This window comes from Sciurus vulgaris (assembly GCF_902686455.1).
Source record: "Sciurus vulgaris genome assembly, chromosome: 5".
NCBI classification, from domain to species: Eukaryota; Metazoa; Chordata; class Mammalia; order Rodentia; family Sciuridae; genus Sciurus; species Sciurus vulgaris.
This window is the reverse complement of record NC_136465.1, coordinates 117286887-117307795: the sequence shown is the minus strand read 5'-3', so window position 1 is coordinate 117307795 and position 20909 is coordinate 117286887. Positions and strand designations below refer to the sequence as shown.

Here is a 20909-nt window from a genome sequence, read left to right as displayed (position 1 = left end):
AGTCTTGCCAGATGGCTAGTTGATATTAATTTAAGAATATTTTAGTTAAGCTTTAAAAACTAAAAGAAAGTTAAAGAAGATATAAAGAAACAGATATGTCCAACCTTGAATTTCCATTGCACTCAATAAATATATACCTTAGCATATCACAATTAAACTAAAATAGTCACCACAAGTTGCAAATATTTAGTGACTTTTACATTTTCTGCAAATACAAAAAATGATGAAGAGTGACTACCACTTAAAGGAAAAGTAATAAAATTAACAGAAGCGTATGTTAATAAAGAAAAAGAGGAAGCAATATCATTACGTACAAGTTGCATATTCAAAGCATGATTGTACTACTTGAAATATGAGATTATCCAAAATTAATTTGACTCAATATGATTTTACCTTCTGCGATATTTTCAAAGCCAAATTCTTATGTTGATGGTGGTATCGTCATGATAAAAATATGACTAAATATTTTTAAGACATTAATATCCTGGATTTCAAATTCAGATGGCAATAATTTCAAATTATAATGGCTAGCATTCAATAATTCTTTGCTTAGTCAAGTTACATTTTCTGATGCTTATTGTCTTTTCTGAAAAATTAAGATATAGTAGGATCTATGTCTTGAGTTATTTAAGGAGTGTGTTTTAAAAACAGTGCCTGAACAAATCATGTTTTCTATTATTATTTCTCTTTTGCTTTACTTATCGTGTCTTGTAAATGTTTGTTGTTTAAATTATACAGAACTAATTATAAATAATCAATGATTGATTTAGCCAATGACTGAAAGTCCAAAATCCTCTCACCCAATGCAAATATTCATTTTATTAAATAACCTCATTTAAACATGCAATCCATGTGAAGAATTTGTATCATGAATTCTTGGCAACTATGAACTTCATCATTCAATACATTTTTTAAAAAGTCACCTAAAACACACTATGAGACTCATCTTTACATCACATCAGCTGCAGAATATGTAGCATGAATAGCAGGTATTTACATTTACCCTTCATGATTTTTCTAACCCTTTTCCATCCTGCTGTGATCAGCAGAAGGCTATTTTTCATATACTGCATGAAGAAATATTCTCACCCTCCATCTCAGATCTGACTTGATCAAGAACAATGGAGTTGAGGAAGTCAGAACAGAAGGCTGGAAAGTATGCCTTTCTCTTCTAAAGAACCAAGCTCCTGTTAGGTAGACTTTTTTATACACATGATCCTCCCCAACTTGATATGGTCTACTTTATGATATTTTGACTTTGCGATGGTGTGAAAGCAACATGCATTTAGTAGAAACCATGATTCAGATTTTGAATTTTGATCTTGTAGCTTACTAGAGATATGATATATAATACTCTTCTGATGCAGGGCTGCTGAGCAACCTACAGCTCCCAGTCAGTCACATAGTCATGAAAGGGAGTAAGGAATACTCTATAATGTACTGTACAGCTAAGCTACGAGGTTCAGTAGATTAGATGTATTAAATGATATTTCAGTTTACAATATTTTCAACTTACAGGGGGTTTCTCAGGACTTATTCTCATCATGAGTTCGGGAACAGCTGTTGTACATTTACATAGTTAATACTCTTTCTACTTGCCCACTAATACCAAAGGTGTGAAGTTTCCACTGTATGACCTAGGTGGCAATTACCTAACCTTTCCCACAACTTCTAAATCATCTTCTCATAAAGTTTTTCTCAATTATTCCAACCTGAGAGTACCACCTGTTTCTTGCTGGACTCAATAATATTCTGGGATATGCCCACCACAGTAAGGGATGCTGGAGGAATAAGAGCAACTCTTACACTCCCTTTTGAGGTTTTGGAGTGGGCTCTGCTGTTCCTACTTTATTTAGAGACACTCGACGTGACAGAACTTAAAACACATTTATCTTCTGGAAGACTTTCCGAGTGACCGCTCTCTTGACCGCTCCTTTCACTTCATTGTTCCTCAGGCTGTAGATGATGGGGTTTAACATAGGCGTGATGACAGTGTAGGACAAAGACACTAGCTTCTTGCTCTCAGGAGACTGGCTGGATTTGGGCCGCAAATAGGTCAGACTGGCTGTTCCATAGAAGAGGGACACCACAATGAGATGTGAAGAACATGTAGAAAATGCCTTCTGGCGACCCGTAGCTGAGGGTATCCTCAGAATGGTCATGATAATACGGGTGTAGGAGACCAAAATGAGGGAAAATGGGAACATGATAAATAATAGTGTGGAGGCAAGGGCTTGCATTTCATACATGGTTGTGTCCTCGGTGACAAGTTTCAGGACTGGAGGACCATCACAAAAAAAATGGTCCACAGCGTTTGGTCCACAGAAGGGAAGGGCCATCATCCAAGCTGTCTGTAACATAGACACGGGGACACCAGACATCCAAGAGCCGATTGCCATCCACAAGCAGAGGGACCTGTTCATTATGACTGAATAACGGAGAGGGTTACAGATAGCCACAAAGCGATCATAAGCCATCATAGACAGAAGAAAACATTCTGAGCTACCAAAGAAGAAGAAGAAGTACATCTGGGTTCCACAGCCCACAAAAGAGATGTTTTTCCTTGGTGATACTAGATCTACCAGCATCTTCGGCACCATGACCAAGGTGAAACAAACTTCAAGAAGTGACAGGTTCCGTAGAAAGAAGTACATGGGTGTTTGAAGAGCGGGATCCATACTGGTAACTGTGACAATAAGAAAATTCCCCAACAAAGTGACTGTATAGATGCCCAGGAACAAAATGAAGAGGGAAACTTGAATTTTAGGGTTGCTTGTAAAACCAAGAAGAATAAATTCAGTGACTCTGGTGTGATTCTCACAAGCCATATCACAATTTCTCTCAAATAATCAAAGTATGTGTATCAAAAGCATCCAATCAACAGATACAATTTCAAAATAACAATGAAATTCTTAGACATACCTCTCTTCTCAGTTGTCTTACCTTTCCCTTTCACTAAAACACAGAGAATTTTTACAGTAAGATAAAACTAAAGGGAAAGGAATATTTTGCATGAATTTTATCACCTTGGTGCAGGTTTTCTCTTATCAGTGGCTAGTGTCTGTGGCTCATATTCTTCATCAGAGACATGCTATTTTGGAGGAGTAAGTAGAAGAGTTTAAACACATTAGAATTAAAATAGAATCTTTTACTAATTTTTAAAATGATTTCAAAGAGTAATAGGGATAAATGATGAGCTAGTTTACCTTTCTAATTTTTGATTATATAAATTATGTTTCTGCTAACTGAAGTGCATTCTACAACATTTTATCTAGCATACACACACATATACTAACACACATGCATGCACATACACACAAAACGAACTTAGTAAATGAACATAATGTATGCTTATAATATTGGTGCTTTTCTATAGCCCTCATGGACATTAGGATTTATGTGGGTTTTTAAATATATTATCTCAGGAAACCTGATATGACTTCATTGGGCCCTCATTTTTTATTATGCATATGGTTATAGTCATGTGTTTAAATTAGGCTTAAAAAACTTCTGAACAAAAATGACTTTCAATAGAAAAGTCTACACTCAACTGCTATCTACCGAAATAGTTCTGCTCATGTTCATCCATCTTCTCCAAAACTACATGGTCAGAAGTGGGACCTAATCACTTTCTATTATATTCCTGCTCATAAAAGAGCAAATCAAACTAGCATGAACACAAACAATGCTTCTTACTTAGGTTAAAATATCTGACCAATGGTAGAATTACACACACACAAAAAAAATTCTGTAAAGATCACTTAGCAATAGAATATAATAAATTAGCAGTTGAAAAAACATCTGTTTAGACCTGAGATGAATGATTTTTAATTATTTTTAAATATTGAGGTTAAGTCAATATTACATCATTTATAACACATTTTATCTAATTCAGTCAAAACTTTTTGTCAAAATAATATTTAAAATCAATTTCACCTCTAGATATAAGGAGCTGAAAATCCATAGCATGTAGACTCTTCTAAAATAAGTAGCACATTTCAAGAATTCTGTGCTTTCATTCTATTGTAAAAATATGTAGTTTGGGAACATTTCACCTGATCATTTTGTGTATTGAAAGTTCTCAAATTAATGTTCTCTACAGCACAAGGAAAGGATCAACTTGCATGATCTCAGGCTGTCCACTCTATCATTGATAGCAACAGTACTCTTGGTATATTCAGCAAAGCTTATGAGAAGTTTACAAGTGCATTATCTTGCTTGTAGCATTCTGGAACAATTCTAAACTTTTTATGGCTCTAAAAATGTGCTAGCATTTGTTTTGAAAAAAAAAAAAAAAAAGAAGAAGAAGATACCAAGATTTCATAGTATACTTACAATATTTAGTGTATCCTAAAATGCCTCAACTTTTACAGCATCTCAGAATTCTGATGTCAGATAGCAATACTAGATGACAGCTAAGTTTTCTTTCATATGTGGAAGCTGGAGAAGAAAAAGTAAATAAAATGGCAGGGATCTCATGAAAATAGAAGAGTCACCAGTAGAGTAGAAGATAGGAATCAGGGGGATGGAGGTAGAGAGACAGTGGATAATGAACAGACAAAATTATGCTATATGCAAGTACAAATGTATCAGAATGAACTCAAATATTGTGTCTAATTATAATGCACCAACAAAAAAATTTTAAAAAGAAAAACACATACAAGATGCAATATGAATAATCTAACCCTCAAATGCTTTCATAGAATCAGATATTGGCAGTTTGAATTCTGACTTTAAAATATTTTTGAACTTAAAATATTAATTTGTGCTAATTACTAGTTCAAAATATCAGATTTGAAACCTTTATTTTTAAAAGTAGGATGGGTCTGGGAGCAATTGATCTCAGAAGGCATTGAAGAACTTTTGCAGAATAAAAGGTCCTATTCTCAAAAACACATTCCTAAACCAGATTACAGCCTACGTGGTTCTTATCAGTACAAATATTTATGTCAGTTTTATCTTTCATGAGCAACTGTGTCTGCATCTTAGTTAAATTAAAGTATAAGAAGAATCACAGAGTGCTTCAAGAATATTTAGCAATAGGTTTGGCATGGTTCCTTGGACATCCATTGTCAATAATGGAGTCAGACATCTAGATAATGAAATAGTTCCATTACTACCATTATGAGTTATTTCTGCATTATTAATACTTTGTTTCCATCCATGAGTGCAGCACTATGATCATGTGTGCTCCCTTAACATCACATTGAGCATGGTATATCATAGATAGAACTTTAGAATGAGAGGTGGAGTTGCACACAATATTTAAGCTGATGAAGGCGATACAATTATCTCTTAGTTGTTTTTATGTAGAAGACAGTTTAAATGATGCCTTGAAGTAAATACTGTTTTCTTTCTAAAATCCACATAAAAATAATTTAATGTAACCACTTATTATGTAATGTAATGTAATGTGAATATAGGAATAAATAATATAGAAGCAAAAAAAATTCTAGTCCTTCAATAATCAGGACTACAGTGAACCATCCATATTAAATACGAAAAAGCTATACAAAAAATTGTGAATTTCTTGATTCTTGATAATTAATGCATATATTTGACCTTGCCTGGGCACATTTAGATTTAATAAAAGTTGAGAGAACTACAGGTTCATAGTATCACAGAATATACCTGCAAATGTCCTACTCAGTCTTTCTGTAGCTTGAAAAGTTTATAAATAACACTGAATATGTACTTCATTCAAAAAATAGATTCTGCAGCAGTAATATTGCAATCACTACTACAAATTTATACTAATGACTTTTTAAAATTTTCAAACTGTGTTGAGTTGCCATGTTTACCACATAGGAAAATAGGTGCTGTTTTACTTGTTGTGTGGTATTTTAATAATGTGATAGTTATTTAATTAACTCCACTAACTTAGTTGACCAGATCTCAAGGGGGCCAAAAAACATTTTTATCTTCATTAAGCAACCCAACTTTGATATACTTTCCTAGGAAATAGTTATTTTAGCTATCATTCTAAGTAGACCTCTTAAATGTAGACAATAAAAAATCATTATGGATTAATGCTATTACATCATCAGTATTCAGGATACAATGTGAAGTTAGATCATCTTTAAATTTGTCTAAATGGAACAACACCTCTAACACCCTATATGTAAATGTGTAAATAACCCCAGTACCTGAACTGAAAAAGTCTCCTGTGGTTATAATCTACAGAATTACTTAAATACATAACTATTGTTATGTATTAACATTCTATGACTTTTCAGGCAATATAAGAATCCCATTATCTTTTGTTTACTTTTACTTTAATAAAGCATAAAGTTATTACTTTTTCTATAATTAAACAGGTTTATTATTGATTTTTCTTGGGAAGTATTTGTAATATAAAATGCAAGTGTGTATAAAAATTGAGGTGTAAAATAAAGCATAAAGAAGTATCTGTATACTGCTTACCAAATAAACTTCATACTTCTTTTTTATTTAGAAGTCTGATCATTTTTTTAATGTGATTTTTCTGAGAAATGTTAACTGATCTTGAAATTTATCAATAGCTCAAATCTTCAGAATGAAATAAATGGTCTATTCATAGGAACTTGCTTTCCATTGGCATGAAATGTTTGATACATTTTAGTAAGAGTATGTAAAAGTGTGACTGACCTTGGGGAAATGATCCCTGGGACATTAAAATGACTACTGTTAATTAATCAACTTTTTATCTCATGGGGGAGAACATAAAATGTTCATGGAATTGTCTATATTTTTGGTGTAATGATGGCAATTCAGTACATATTTTACAGGCCTGAACTATTGAACACAGTGTTCAAAATCTCTTGGGACTACAGTTATTAATAAGCCAGGACTATGTGAAGAATATAGATTTTAATTTTCCCTGAAAGATTTTCACACATTTCCTGAGATAAATTATGATTCAATATTGATAACAGATTTATAGCATGCATTTAAATTTACATGACTTGTAAATTTTATTTTTTTTAAATTTTATTGGTGCATTCTAATTATACATAATACTTGGATTCATTATGATACATTCACACATGCACAAAGCATAAATTGGACTACTTCATTCCCACATCTCTCCTTTCCTTCCCCATGTCCCCTTTCTCTGCTTTACTGGTCTCCCTTCTATTTTCATGAGGTCCCTTTTTCCCCCTTTTCTCTGTCTAGCTTCTGCATATGAGAGAAAACATGTAACCTTTGACTTTCTGGTTTTGGCTACTCTCACTTAGCCTGATGTGTATCAGTTCCAAACCTTTACCATTTTCCTGCAAATGCCATAATTGTAATTCATTTAAATTTTTTTAGTAAATTTTATTTGTCCTAATTTGTTGTACATGACAATAGAACGCATTTATGCATTTTGATAGATCTATTTGTGCAGTGTAATTTCTCATTTTTCTGATTGTACATATTGTAGGATCACATTCGATCATGCAGTCATATATGTACATGAGGTAATAATGTCTGTTTCTAAAATTTTTTATTTTAAACATAATTTTGTAATAATAATTCTTAAAGTGATTAAATGCACTAAATTAAACTATAATTGACATGTATTTTGTTGCTGTCTGATACCTTTAGTAGAGGACCTATTAGTTTGTTTTACTCTGTAAAAAGAACCAGGATTCACACATTATTACATGGCAATAGTACCTTATAATGTTTAAATGGTTAAAAATCACAAAGAAGTATTGGAATTTTTTATCCTTGGAATTTCTGAGGCCATTTTAATCTAGAGAAATAACCTTACACTTTGAAGTATAATGAGCTAACAAAATTATAAAAATAACTCCATTTATTTCATCATATTTATTGCATAATCAAATATATTAAATAAATACAAACAATATAGTCATGAATTAATGTATTGGGATGATTCAAAAAAATTCTAATGAAATCTTTAGGAAAGGAGAAAAGTCATGAAATGCCCCCCAAGAGCTTAAGGTCAACCTATGCATGAATGGGAGCCTTCACAAAGTCTAGATAGGATGGCTTATTACTTCCATTTTACCTCCTTCCAGAAAAGAAATAAGGATGCTTCCTACCTGTGTAAAATTCAGAGAAAAATCCTTAATATTTATTTTCTCAGAAAACCAAATAAAAGTAGAATAGTAGGCTATTTTTTTTTTCCTTTTTTAAATTCTCCATTGGGTACATTCACTTTTAGGAGATATATATATCCCTAGCCATTTCAAAGTTAAGATATGGTTGGAGCTGGAGTTTAGAGCACTTTTTTAGCATTCATGAGGGCCTAGGTTCAATCACAAGCACTTACAGGAAAAAAAAAAAGTATTTATTCTGTCTCCATTCACAACTTACCCAAATACATAAATCATATAGAAGGGAATGTTTATAATACTGGGCAAGAAAAATCAACTTAAAAAACAGTCCATTCCTGAACCATAAATCAAGTTTTTGTTTTCAAAAATCAATTAAACAAAATATTCCTATGATCCCAACAAGAATGCCATGAAAATCCTCCTTTAAAGAAGAGCTAAAATTTCAGCAGAGCTAGTTCTGCATTAGCTATGCCTAAATGATAATCACGCATGTATCCTCCACATAACTCAAGTGCACACACACACACACACACACACACAATGGATGCACAATCATCTCTACAGCCAGTACAACTCCTTTATCAAAAGTTTTCTTGGCCAGCTGCACTGGTGCATGCCTATAATTCCAGCTCCTCAAGGCTGAGGAAGGAGGATAGCAAGTACAGTGGACACCAGCCTCAGTAACTTAACAAGACTCTGTCAAAAAATTTTAAAACCTGGGGACGTGGTTAAGCACCCCTGGGTTCAATCTCTAGTACCAAAACCAAAACAAATAACAAAAAGCATTTCCTTAAGTTAAATTGTGTAATTCCTTCACTGGTTACATATTACTACCACCTTGTGGGTCATTCCTCTTAATTATTCTGGCTAAAATGTTTTTAACATCACAATTTTGGATTTGCCTGAGGGAAAAAAGGCAATGATTCTTCTCCTATAGATATTTTGGTTCACCTACTAACTGGTAGACACAGTGTTAGGTGGTAAATTTGAAGAATAAAAATAGACAGACTCCTATCCCCAAAAGACTGTAGTCAAATTCTCCTTTGGTGAAATTCATTTTGAAGAAATAAAGAATGAAGAAATGTCAGCAAGAGAGGCTATGTAATGACTTTATGAAACGAATCAAAAAGTGACCTGACTTGGTCTAAGATTTGGTCCGTAGATTTGAGTTTCAGAATATAAATTTTAAAATTATTTCAAAAGATGTCTACCATTTAGGAAAAAGGAACCCAAATCAAACTCATCTAAAAGTAGTGTGTAAACACTAAAAATTCATAAATAAAAAATGTATATAAAATACCACTTTGTACTTTAAACTGGGGAATGTATATTTTTAATAATCTGACTATCCATTCTCTACTAACTTGAAAGTCGCTCTTTAGAAGTCAGTTCACTCAGGTAATAAAGCATCCAACTAAGCTTAACACCAAGTAGCCCAATCAATAAATGGGCAAATAAACCAAACAGGCATTTTTCTAAAGAAGAAATTCAAATGACCAACAAACATATGAAAAAAAATGTTCAATATTTTTAGCAATCAGGGGAATGCAAATCAAAACTACACTAAAATGTCATCCCACTCCAATTGGAATGAAAATCATCAAGAATATGAGTATTAATAAATGCTGGCAGGGATACTGGGGGAAAGGCACACTGATACACTTTTCCCTCCTGGTCCCCTTCCTCTAGTCTACTACTCGCTCTTCTATTTCCATGAGGTTGCTTTGCCTTCCCTTTTTCTGTCTTGCAAATACTAGAGAAAACATACAACCCTTGACTTTCTGAGTCTGGCTTTTCTCACTTGGCATAATGTTCTCAAGTTGCATCTATTTTCCTGTAAATGACATCATTTTGATCTTTTTTATGACTGAATAAAGCTCCAGTGTGTATATATATCATATTTCCTTTATCCATTCATCTGTTTACAAACACCTAGGGTGATTTTGTAACTGAGCTATTGTGAATTGCCCTCTTATAAATATGGGTATGCATGTATCACTTGTATAGTAAGCTAATTCTTTTGGATAAATATTGAGGAGTGGTATGCTTGGATCATATGGCAATTCCATTTCTAGTCTTTTGAGGAACTTCCATACTGATCTCCATAGTAGTTGTACTAATTTACAGACCCACAAATAGTATATTTATAAATAAAGGCATGGACACAAAGGAAACTTTCTATTTGCCCTAAATCAGTTATTAAGTTGAGAATGAGGGTAAATGTTTAAGCATTCTGAATTCAAACCCATTTATTTATTTATTTATTTATTTATTTATTCTGCTTTTTACTTTTTATTTGTTCTTTGTAGTTATATGTGACAGCAGAATGTATTTTGACACATCATACATACACAGAGCACAACTTCCCACTTTTGTGGTTGCTCATGATGTGGAGTTACACTGGTCACGTATTTATATAAGAACATAGAAAAGTCATATCAATTTAGTCTACTGTCCTTCCTATTCCCATTTCCCTCCCTTCCCTTCATTCCCCTTTGTCTAATCCAATGAATTTCTATTTTCCCCTACCACCTGCCCCCTACACACTTCTGTATGTTAGCATTCACATATCAGAGAGAACATTTGGCCTTTGGTTTTGGGGGATTAACTCATTTCACTTAGCATGATAGTCTCTAGTTCCATCTATTTGTTGGCAAATGCCATAATTTCATTCTTCTTTATAGTTGAGTAATATTCCATGTGCATATATACCACATGTCTTTATTCATTCATCTGTTGAAGGGCATCTAGATTGGTTCCATAACTAAAGTATTGTGGATTGAGCTGCTATGAACATTGTTGTGGCCACATCATTATAGTGTGCTGATTTAAAATTCTTTGGGTATAGACCAAGGAGTGGGTTAACTGGGTCAAACAGTGGTTCCATTCCAAGTTTCCTAAGGAATTTCCACACTGCTTTCCAGAGTGGTTGCACTAAGTCCCATCAGTAATGTATGAGTTTCACTTTTCCCCATATCCTCACCAACATTTATTTTTTCTTGTATTCCTGATAATTAACATTCTGACTTGAGTGAGATGAAATCTCAGTGTAGTTTTAATTTGCATTTCTCTAATTGCTAGAGATGTTGAGCATTGTTTTAGATATTTGTTGACTGATCCTATTTCTTCTTCTGTGTAGTGTCTGCTCAGTTCCTTTGCCCATTTATTGAGTGGCAAAACCCATTTTTTAACAGCTACATTATAATGACTCAAAATTGTTAACATTATTAATAATTTGCAATATTATCAATTTCTGATTCCTTTTTATTTAACAGTTATTGGCTCAATGTATCTTTCTCCTTCTACATTTAGGGCAAATAGCAAGAAATTTCAACACTGCTGGGAAATTTTCTCTTCATTTACAAGTTTTTGCTTCCCACACAAATGCAAGACATAGTTCTTCTGAACTTTCTGCCACTGTATAACAAGGATCCCCTTCCTGCCACTTCCAGTAATACACCCCTCATTTCCTTCTGAGTTTTCACCAGCAGTGTCCTTAATAACTATATCTTTACCACCAATCTTTTCAAGGCAATTTAGGTATTTTTACAATGTTTGTTAACACATTTTTTTTCATCTATAAATTTCATCTGAAATTTACCTAGAAGAGCTGAGGAGATAAAATAAAAAGAAAAATACTGTGCACATTGTATTAAGGCAGATAGTCTGACTCTGGATCCCAGCTCCACTCCTTTCAACTGATAATATCTAGGGAAATTGCTCATTGGCTGTTTGATTTTCTTGAATTTTATAATGGGGATAAAATCATAACGGTTCCAGTTGTTATTAAAATTAAATGAGGTAGGAGCCTGCCCTCCACACCCAGGTTGGATGCGTCACTGAGCCTGCCTGCCCGCCTATCCCCCTACTGCTGAGGGACACTGCACCTGCCTCCTTGTTTACTCAGCACACCCTCGCTGGGGCTCCACAGCTTCTTTGGAGGTTGGTGCAGGCACTTCGAATTATTCCTGAGGGTGTGGCTGTCATCATTGGAAGGGCGGCTCCCTTCCTGAGACACCTACAGGAGACAGGAGGCCCTTTGACAGGTACCTCTATTTACTCACTTACATCCTACACCCTTCCCATCCTCTTGTTCACAACTAGAAATATTGTAAATAGTAATTGAACTGATCCTGTTTATTTTAAAAATGTTAAAGTCTTTATAGGGGCTATGTGATTCAGGGCTGCATTTTCTCTGTATTGGGTGCTATTGGTATTGATCTCCTCTTCAAAGGAGAGGTAGTGGAAAACTGCAGGGTCATAATAAACCTGTAGGGGGCAAACTCCAGTATCTCTGATATTCACTGATAGAGGGGAATATAAACAATATGAAAAAACAGGGGAAGAAAGTATTCCTAACGAACCAAGATGCTATTGTGATAGACTCCAATAACAGCATGGCAGTAGAAATGACAGAAAAAGAGTTTACAATCTGCATGATTAGAATGATGCATGAAGCAAAAGATGAGGTAAGAGAGCAAATGCAGGCAATGCAAGACCATTCCAGTAGACAGTTAGAAGAGAAAATGCAAGAAGCAAAAGAACACTTCAATAGAGAGATAGAGATTCTGAAAAAAAAAAAAAAAAACAGAAATACTTGCAATGAAAGAAATGATAAACCAAATTAAAAACTCAATAGAAAGCATCACCAACAGAATAGACCTTGTGGAAGACAGAATCTCAGACAATGAAGACAAAATATTCAATCTTGAAAATAAAATTGAACAAACTGAGAAGATGTTAAGAAGTCATGAATGGAACCTCCAAGAATTATGGAATATCATGAAAAGACCAAATATAAGAATTATTGGAATTGAGGAAGGCACAGAGATACAAACCAAAGGCATGAATAACCTGTTCAATGAAATAAGATCAGAAAATTCCTCAAACCTGAAAAATGAAATGGAAAATCAAATACAAGAGGCTTAGAGAACACCAGGTGCACAAAACTACAACAGATCCACACCAAGACACAATATAATGAAAATACCTCACATTCAAAATAAAGATAGGATTTAAAGGCTGCTAGAGAAAAGTGTCAGAATACATATAAGGGGAAACCAATATGGATATCAGCAAATTTCTCAGCCCAGACTCTGAAAGTAAGAAGGGCCTGGAACGATATATTTCAAGCTCTGAAAGAACACGAATGCCAACAAAGAATACTATACACAGCAAAACTAACCTTCAGATTTGACAATGAAATAAAATCTTTCCATGATAAACAAAAGTTAAAAGAATTTACAAATAGAAAGCCTGCCCTACAAAACATTTTCAGCAAAATATTTCATGAGGAGGAAGTGAAAAATAACAATACAAGTCAGCAAAGGAAGGAACTACCCTAAAGGAAAAGCCAATCAAAGTACAAGTAAAAAACCAAAAATAAGCCAAGATGAGCAGGAATACAAATCATATCTCAATAATAATCCTGAATGTAAATGGCCTGAATTCATCAATCAAAAGACATAGACTGGCAGATTGGATTAAAAAGAAAGACTCAACAATATGCTGCCTTCAAGAGACTCATCTCAGAGAAAAAGACATCCACAGACTAAAGGTGAAAGGATGGGGAAAACCATACCATGCACATGGACCCAGTAAAAAAGCAGGGGTCTCCATCCTCATATCAGATAAAGTTGACTTCAAACCTAAGTTAGTCAGAAGGGATAAGGAAGGACATTTCATACTGCTTAAGGGAAGCATAAAACAGCAAGATATAACAATTTTAAATATTTATGCCCCAAACAATGGAGCATCTACATATATCAAACAAACCCTTCTCAATTTTAAGAATCAAATAGACCAAAACACATTAATAGTGGGGGACTTTAACACCACTCTCACCACTGGATACATCCTCCAAACAAAAACTGAATAAAGAAGCTATAGAACTAAATAACACAATCAATGATATAGACTTAATGGATATTTACAGAGTATTTCATCCATCATCAAGCAAATATACTTTCTTCTCAGCAGCTCATGGATCCTTCTCCTAAAGAGACTATATGCTATGCCACAAAAAAGCCATTAGTAAATACAAAAAAATAGAGATCCTACCCTGTATCCTATCAGACCATAATGGAATGCAATTAGAAATGAATGATAAAATGACAAACAAAAACTATTCATATACCTGGAGACTAAATAATATGCTACAGAATGATGCAATGATAACAGAAGACATCAGGGAAGAAATTTAAAAATTCTTAAAAGTAAACCAGAACAATCACACAACATTTCAAAACTTCTGGGACACTATGAAAGCAGTACTAAGAGGAAAGTTCATTGCATTGAGCTAATACATTAAAAAAATAAGTCAATAACTAAATGACCTAACATTACATCTCAAAGCCCTAGAAAAAGAAGAACAGATCAGCACCAAAAGTAGTAGAAGACAGGGAATAATTAAAATCAGAACTAAAATCAATAAAACTGAAACAAGAGAAACAATTCAAAAAATTGACAAAACAAAAAGCTGGTTCTTTGAAAAAGTAAACAAAATTGATAAACCCCTAGCCACACTAATGAAAAGAAGGAGAGAAAAAACTCAAATTACTAGAATTCGTGAGGAAAAGGAAAGATCAAGACAGACACCATTGAAATACATATCATAATTAGAAGCTACTTTGAAAATCTATACTCCAACAAAATAGAAAATATCAAAGATATTGACAACATTTCAGAGACATATGATCCTCCCAAACTGAATCAGGAAGACATACACAATCTAAACAGATCAATTTCAAGCACTGAAATAGAAGAAGCTATCAAAAGCCTACCAACCAAGAAAAGCCCAGGACCAGATGGATTCTCAGCTGAATTCTACAAGACCTTTAAAGAAGTACTGATACCAATACTCCTCAAAGTATTTCAGAAAATAGAAAAGGAGGGAACCCTTCCAAATTCATTCTATGAGCCTAGTATCATTCTGATACCAAAACCAGACAAAGACACATCAAAGAAAGAAAACTTTAGACCAATATCCTTGATGAACATAGACGCAAAAATCCTTAACAAAATACTGGCAAATCGCATACAAAAATATATTAAAAAGATAGTGCACCATGATCAAGAGGGGTTTACCCCAGGGATGCAAGATTGTATAAACATCTGGAAATCAATAAATGTAATTCATCACATCAATAGACTTAAAGTTAAGAATCACATGATTATTTCAATTGATGCTGAGAAAGCATTTGATAAAATACAGCACCCCTTCATGATTAAAACACTAGAAAAAATAGGAATAGTAGGAACGTACCTCAACATTTTAAAGGCTATCGATGCTAAACCCATGGCCAACATTATTCTCAATGGAGAAAAACTGAAAGCATTTCCTCTAAAAACTGGGACAAGACAGGGATGCCCTCTTTCACCACTTCTATAAAACATCATCCTTGAAATACTTGCCAGAGTAATTAGACAGACCAAAGAAATTAAAGGAATATGAATAGGAAAAGAAGAGCTCAAGTTGTCACTATTTGCTGATGACATGATCCTATATTTAGAAGATCCAAAAAACTCCACTAGAAAACTTCTAGAACTAATAAATGAATTCAGCAAAGCAGCAGGATATAAAGTCAATACACGTAAGTCTAATGCATTTCTATTCATAAGTGATGAATCCTCTGAAAGAGAAATTAGAAAAACCACTGCATTCATAGTATCCTCAAAAAAAAAAAAAAACTTGGGAATTAATTTAACAAAAGAGGTGAAAGACCTCTACAATGAAAACTATAGAACATTAAAGAAAGAAATTGAAGAAAACCTTAGAAGATGGAAAGATCTCCCATGTTCTTGGATAGGCAGAATTAACTTTGTCAAAATGACCATTCTACCAAAGACTCTGTAGAGATTCAATGCAACTCCAATTAAAATTCCAATGACATTCCTCATAGAAATAGAGAAAGCAATCATGAACTTCATCTGGAAGAACAAGAGACCTTGAATAACCAAACAATCCTGAATAGAAAAAGTGAAACAGGAGGTATCACAATACCAGACATTAAACTATACTACAGAGCAGTAGTAACAAAAACAGCATGGTATTGGCACCAAAATAGATAGGCAGATCAATGGTACGAATAGAAGACACAGAGACAAAACCACATAAATATAGTCACCTCATACTAGACAAAGGAACCAAAAACATACAGTGGAGAAAAGGTAGCCTGTTCAACAAATGGTGCTGGCAAAACTGGAAATCCATATGCAGTAAAATGAAATTAAACCTCTACCTCTTACCCTGAACAAAACTCAACTCAAAATGGATCAAAGATATAGGAATTAGACCAGAGACCCTGCACCTAATAGAAGACAAAGTAGGTCCAAATCTTTATCATGTTGGATTAGGATCAGACTTCCTTAGTAAGACTCCCAAAGCACAAGAAATCAAAGCAAGAATCAATAAATTGGATGCACTCAAACTAAAAAGCAAAGGATACAATCAAGAAAGTGAAGAGAGAGCCTACAGAGTAGGAGAAAATCTTTTCCACACACACTTCAGATAGAGCACTTATCTCCAAAATTTATAAAGAACTTACAAAACTTTCAACAAAAATACAAAGAACCCAATCAATAAATGGGCCAAGGAACTGGACAGACACTTTACGGAAGAAGACACACAGGCAATTAATAAATATATGAAAATGTATTCAACATCTCTAGTAATTAGAGAAATACAAATTAAAACAACTCTTAAGATCTCATCTTACTCCAATTAGAATGGCTTTTATCAAGAACTCAAACAATAATTAGATTTTGGTGTGAATGTGGGGAAAAGGCACACTTTTTCATTGCTGATGGATTTGCAAATTGGTGCAGCCTCTCTGGAAAACAGTATGGAGAATCCTAAGAAAACTTGGAATGGACCCACCTTTTGACCCAGTTATCCCACTCCTTGGTTTATACCCAAACCGAGGACCTAAAATCAGCAAACTACAGTAACACAGCCACATCAATGTTTATAACAGCTCAGTTCACAATAGCCAGATTGTGGAACCAACCCAGATGCCCTTCAACAGATGAATGGATAAGGAAACTCTGGTATATAGACATAATGGAATACTATTCAGCCATAAAGAAGTATAATATTATGGTATTTGCAAATAAATGGATGGAATTGGAGAATATCTTGCTAAGTGAAATAAGCCAAGCCCAAAAAAACCAAAGGCCGAATGTTTTCCCTGATAAGTGGAGGATGATATATAATGGGGGTGGGGGTGGGAAATGAGAGAATAATGGAGGAACTTTAGAATATGTAGAAGAAAATGAGAGGGAGGGGGGTATGAAAAATGGTGGAATGAGACAGACATCATTACCCTCTGTAAATGTACGATTACACGAATGGTATGAATCTACATTGTGTACAACCATAGAGAAATGAAATTATGTACCCCATTTGTGTACAATGAATCAAAATGCAGTCTGTAAAAAATTAAAAGCTAAATAAAAAAGATTTTTTTTCATTTGTCAATTACAAAATCTATTTTGAAATAATTATGACTCGACATGGTCCTAACAATAAGAAACCAAAATAAGAAAATATACTAGTTTTTTTTAAAAAAACTCTTTATTTTCACTCTATTTCTCTATTCCTTCCCATGTTTTGAATTTTTAATATCCTATTGTACATCTTTCTATATGGTCTCTTACTTAAGATAATAATATAGTTGTTAATATTTTTTTAAAAATTAAATGAGGTGGTACATATGTGCACATTTATTAATACTTGGAAACCTGACAAAAGTCTTATTATGGAGTATCTCTGAAGATATTTCCAGAGGATATTAGTGTGTAAGTTTCAGATAGGGAAGATCCATCCTTGATGTAGGCAAGCAACACCCACCAATTTCAACTGAGGAAAGTCCAAAGAGAACAAAAATAGATAAAAAGTCAATGCATCTCACTCCTAGAGTGGAGTATACGCTCCCCTTCTTTCTTGGACATCAGAACTACAGGCTCTCAAACTCTGGGGTTTCAGGATTTATGGTGACCCTCTGGGTTCTGAGACTTTCAGCCTCAAACTGAGAGTTATACCATCAGCTTCCCTGCTCCTGAGGTAGGTGAACTGGAACTAAGTCACACAATGTTTATTCCACAGTCTGCAGCTTACAGAGGTCTGTTGTGGGACTTCTTAGCCTCTATGATAATATGAGCCAATTCCCTAATAAATGTCCTCTTATTATCTATTTCCTTTTGATTCAGTCTCTCTGGACAACCCCACCTGCTATGAAAACCTGGCTTCTGATGGGACATGGTAATTATAAAAAATATGATAACTTCAAAATTGATCTCTGAACCTCTCCTTTTACTCTCTTTTCTCTCTAACTGAAATTCACAATATTGGCTTGGCAGTAAAAAAAAGTATGTGTTAAGACTGAATGAAGTTTTTCATTGCTTGGGGATAGTACAGGCACCCACAGACCCTCACCCCCATTCTTGTGCTGATGAAGGCTTAGAAATCACTTTTTCCAGCTTTGCTAAAGAAGGAAAAATAAAGTTGATTGGCCCCTTTCTAAATCATGTATCTCACAAATCATCTATATCTCTATTTTGGTTGAATTTTTTTAGATTTAATATAGTGGGGGAAATAGTCACACTTCTAAACTTTATTGCTCTCTAGATCCAGATAGTTAAGGAATGCATACACCTGTTACCATGAAGCATTGCAGAACGAATGATCTTAGAGTGTGAACGCCAGCACTACCACTCTGCTACTGACTGTAGCAGACATTTGGAAATCCCTGAGGTTCACTAAGTTAGATATTTGGCATATGGAAAATATCTGACTTTTAACCTTGAAAATGGTAAGTAAGTTTGGAGAAATAAGAGATGACATTATTCGTAAGAGCTACAAGTTTACCATACAAAAGTATCTGGTGTACTTTTAAATGAGAATAGTGAAACAACATACAGAAATTTCTGAGATGCTATGAAGGCAGTGCTAAGAGGAAAATTAATTGCATTGAGTTCTTTCATTAAAGAATAGAAAATTTCCAAATGAATAACCTCACATTACATCTCAAAGCCCTAGAAAAAGAAGAATACACTAACAATTAACACCAACAGCAGTAGAAGGCAGGAAATAATTAAAATCAGAGATGAAATCGATGAAATTGAAATAAAAGAAACAATTCCCAAACTTGACAAAAGAAAAATTCGGTCCTTTGAAAAATTTTTAAAAAAAAATGATAAACCCATAGTCACACTAATGAAGAGAAAGAGAGAAAACACAAATTGCTGAAAAAACAAAGAAGGAAATGTCAGGATGGACCATGATCAAGTGGAGTTCATCCCAGGGATGCAAGTTTGATTCAATATATGGAAATCAATAAATGCAATTTATCACATCAAAAGACTTAAAGACACAAATCATATGATTATCGCAATAGAGGTAGAAAAAGCATTTGACAAAATACAGCACCTCTTCATGTTCAAAACACTAGAAAAACTAGGGATAGAGAAACATATGGCAACATTATAAAAGCTATATATGCTAAACCAAAGACCAACATTATTCTAAATGGAGAAAAATTAAAAGCATTCCTTCTAAAAACTAGAGCAAGGCAGGGATGCCCTCTTTCACCTTTTCTATGCAACATTGTCCTTGAAACTCCAACCAGAGCAATCAGACAGATGAAAGAAATTGAAGGAATATGAGTAGGAAAACTCAAACTATCACTGTTTGTCGACAACATGATTCTATATTTAGAGAATTCAAAAGATTCTACCAGAAAACTTCTAGAACTCATAAATGAATTCAGCAAAGTATCAGGATATAAAATCAACACCCATAACTCTAATTCATTTCTATTCGTAAGTCATGAATCCTCTGAAAGAGAAATTAGGAAAACTACCCCATTCACAATAGTCTCAAAAAAGAAAAAAATAAATACTTGAGAATCAATCTAACAAAAGAGGTGAAAGATCTCTACAATGAAACCTACAAAACACTAAAGAAATAAATTAAAGAAGACCTTAGAAGATGGAAAGATCTCCCATTCATTTGGATAGGCAGAATTAATATTATCAAAATGGCCATACTACCAAAAGTGCTATACAGATTCAATGTAATTCCCATTACAATCCCAAAGTCTTTCCTAATGGAGAGAAAGCAATTATGAAATTCATTTAGAAAAATAAGAGAACCAGAATTGCCAAAGCAATCCTTAGCAAGAAGAGTGAAGCTGGAAATATCACAATACCAGACCTCAAACCATACTACAGGACTGTAGTAACAAAAATGGCACCAAAATAGGCAGGTCGACCAATGGTACCAAATAGAAGACACAGAGACAAACCCACATAAATACAGTTATCTCATACTAGACAAAAGTGCCAAAAACTTACATTGGAGAAAAGATAGCATCTTTAACAAATGATATTAGGAAAAACGGAAAGCCACATGTAACAAAATGAAATTAAATTTTTATCTCTCACCCTGTGTGAAACTCAACTCAAAGTGAATCAGACTTAAGCACTAGACCAGAGACCCTGCAACTACTAGAAGAAAAAGTAGGCCCAGATCTTCACCATGTCGGCCTAGGATCTGACTTCTTAACAAGACCCCTAAAGCACAAGAAGTTAAATCAAGGATCAATAAATGGAATAGATTTAAACAACAAAGCAAAGGAAAAGACAACTAACGTGAAGAGACAGCCTACAGACTGGGAGAAAATCTTGGCCACTTGCACCTCAGATAGAGCATCAATCTCTAGGACATACAAAGAACTCAAAACAAATAACCCAATCAATAAATGGACAAAGGAACTGAACAGACACTAGCAGAAGAAGAAATACAAATGATAAACAAGTATATGAAAAAATGTTCAATATCTCTAGCAATCAGAAAAATCC

At 34.0% G+C, this 20909-nt stretch overlaps 1 protein-coding gene across 1 annotated transcript in view; it reads right to left on the bottom strand.

The window, feature by feature from the left end:
• Positions 1–282: 282 nt before the first annotated feature.
• OR10A7 (olfactory receptor family 10 subfamily A member 7) overlaps positions 283–20909 on the bottom strand; it is a gene marked incomplete at its 5' end in the record, with an annotated part of 62995 nt that continues 42368 nt past the window's right edge. The window contains 2 exons of the mRNA XM_079141784.1: positions 283–2838; positions 2944–2955. Of these exons, the coding sequence (XP_078997910.1) occupies positions 1878–2838; positions 2944–2955 (973 nt within the window). The 3' untranslated portion in view covers positions 283–1877. The remainder of the gene's footprint in view (positions 2839–2943; positions 2956–20909) is intronic.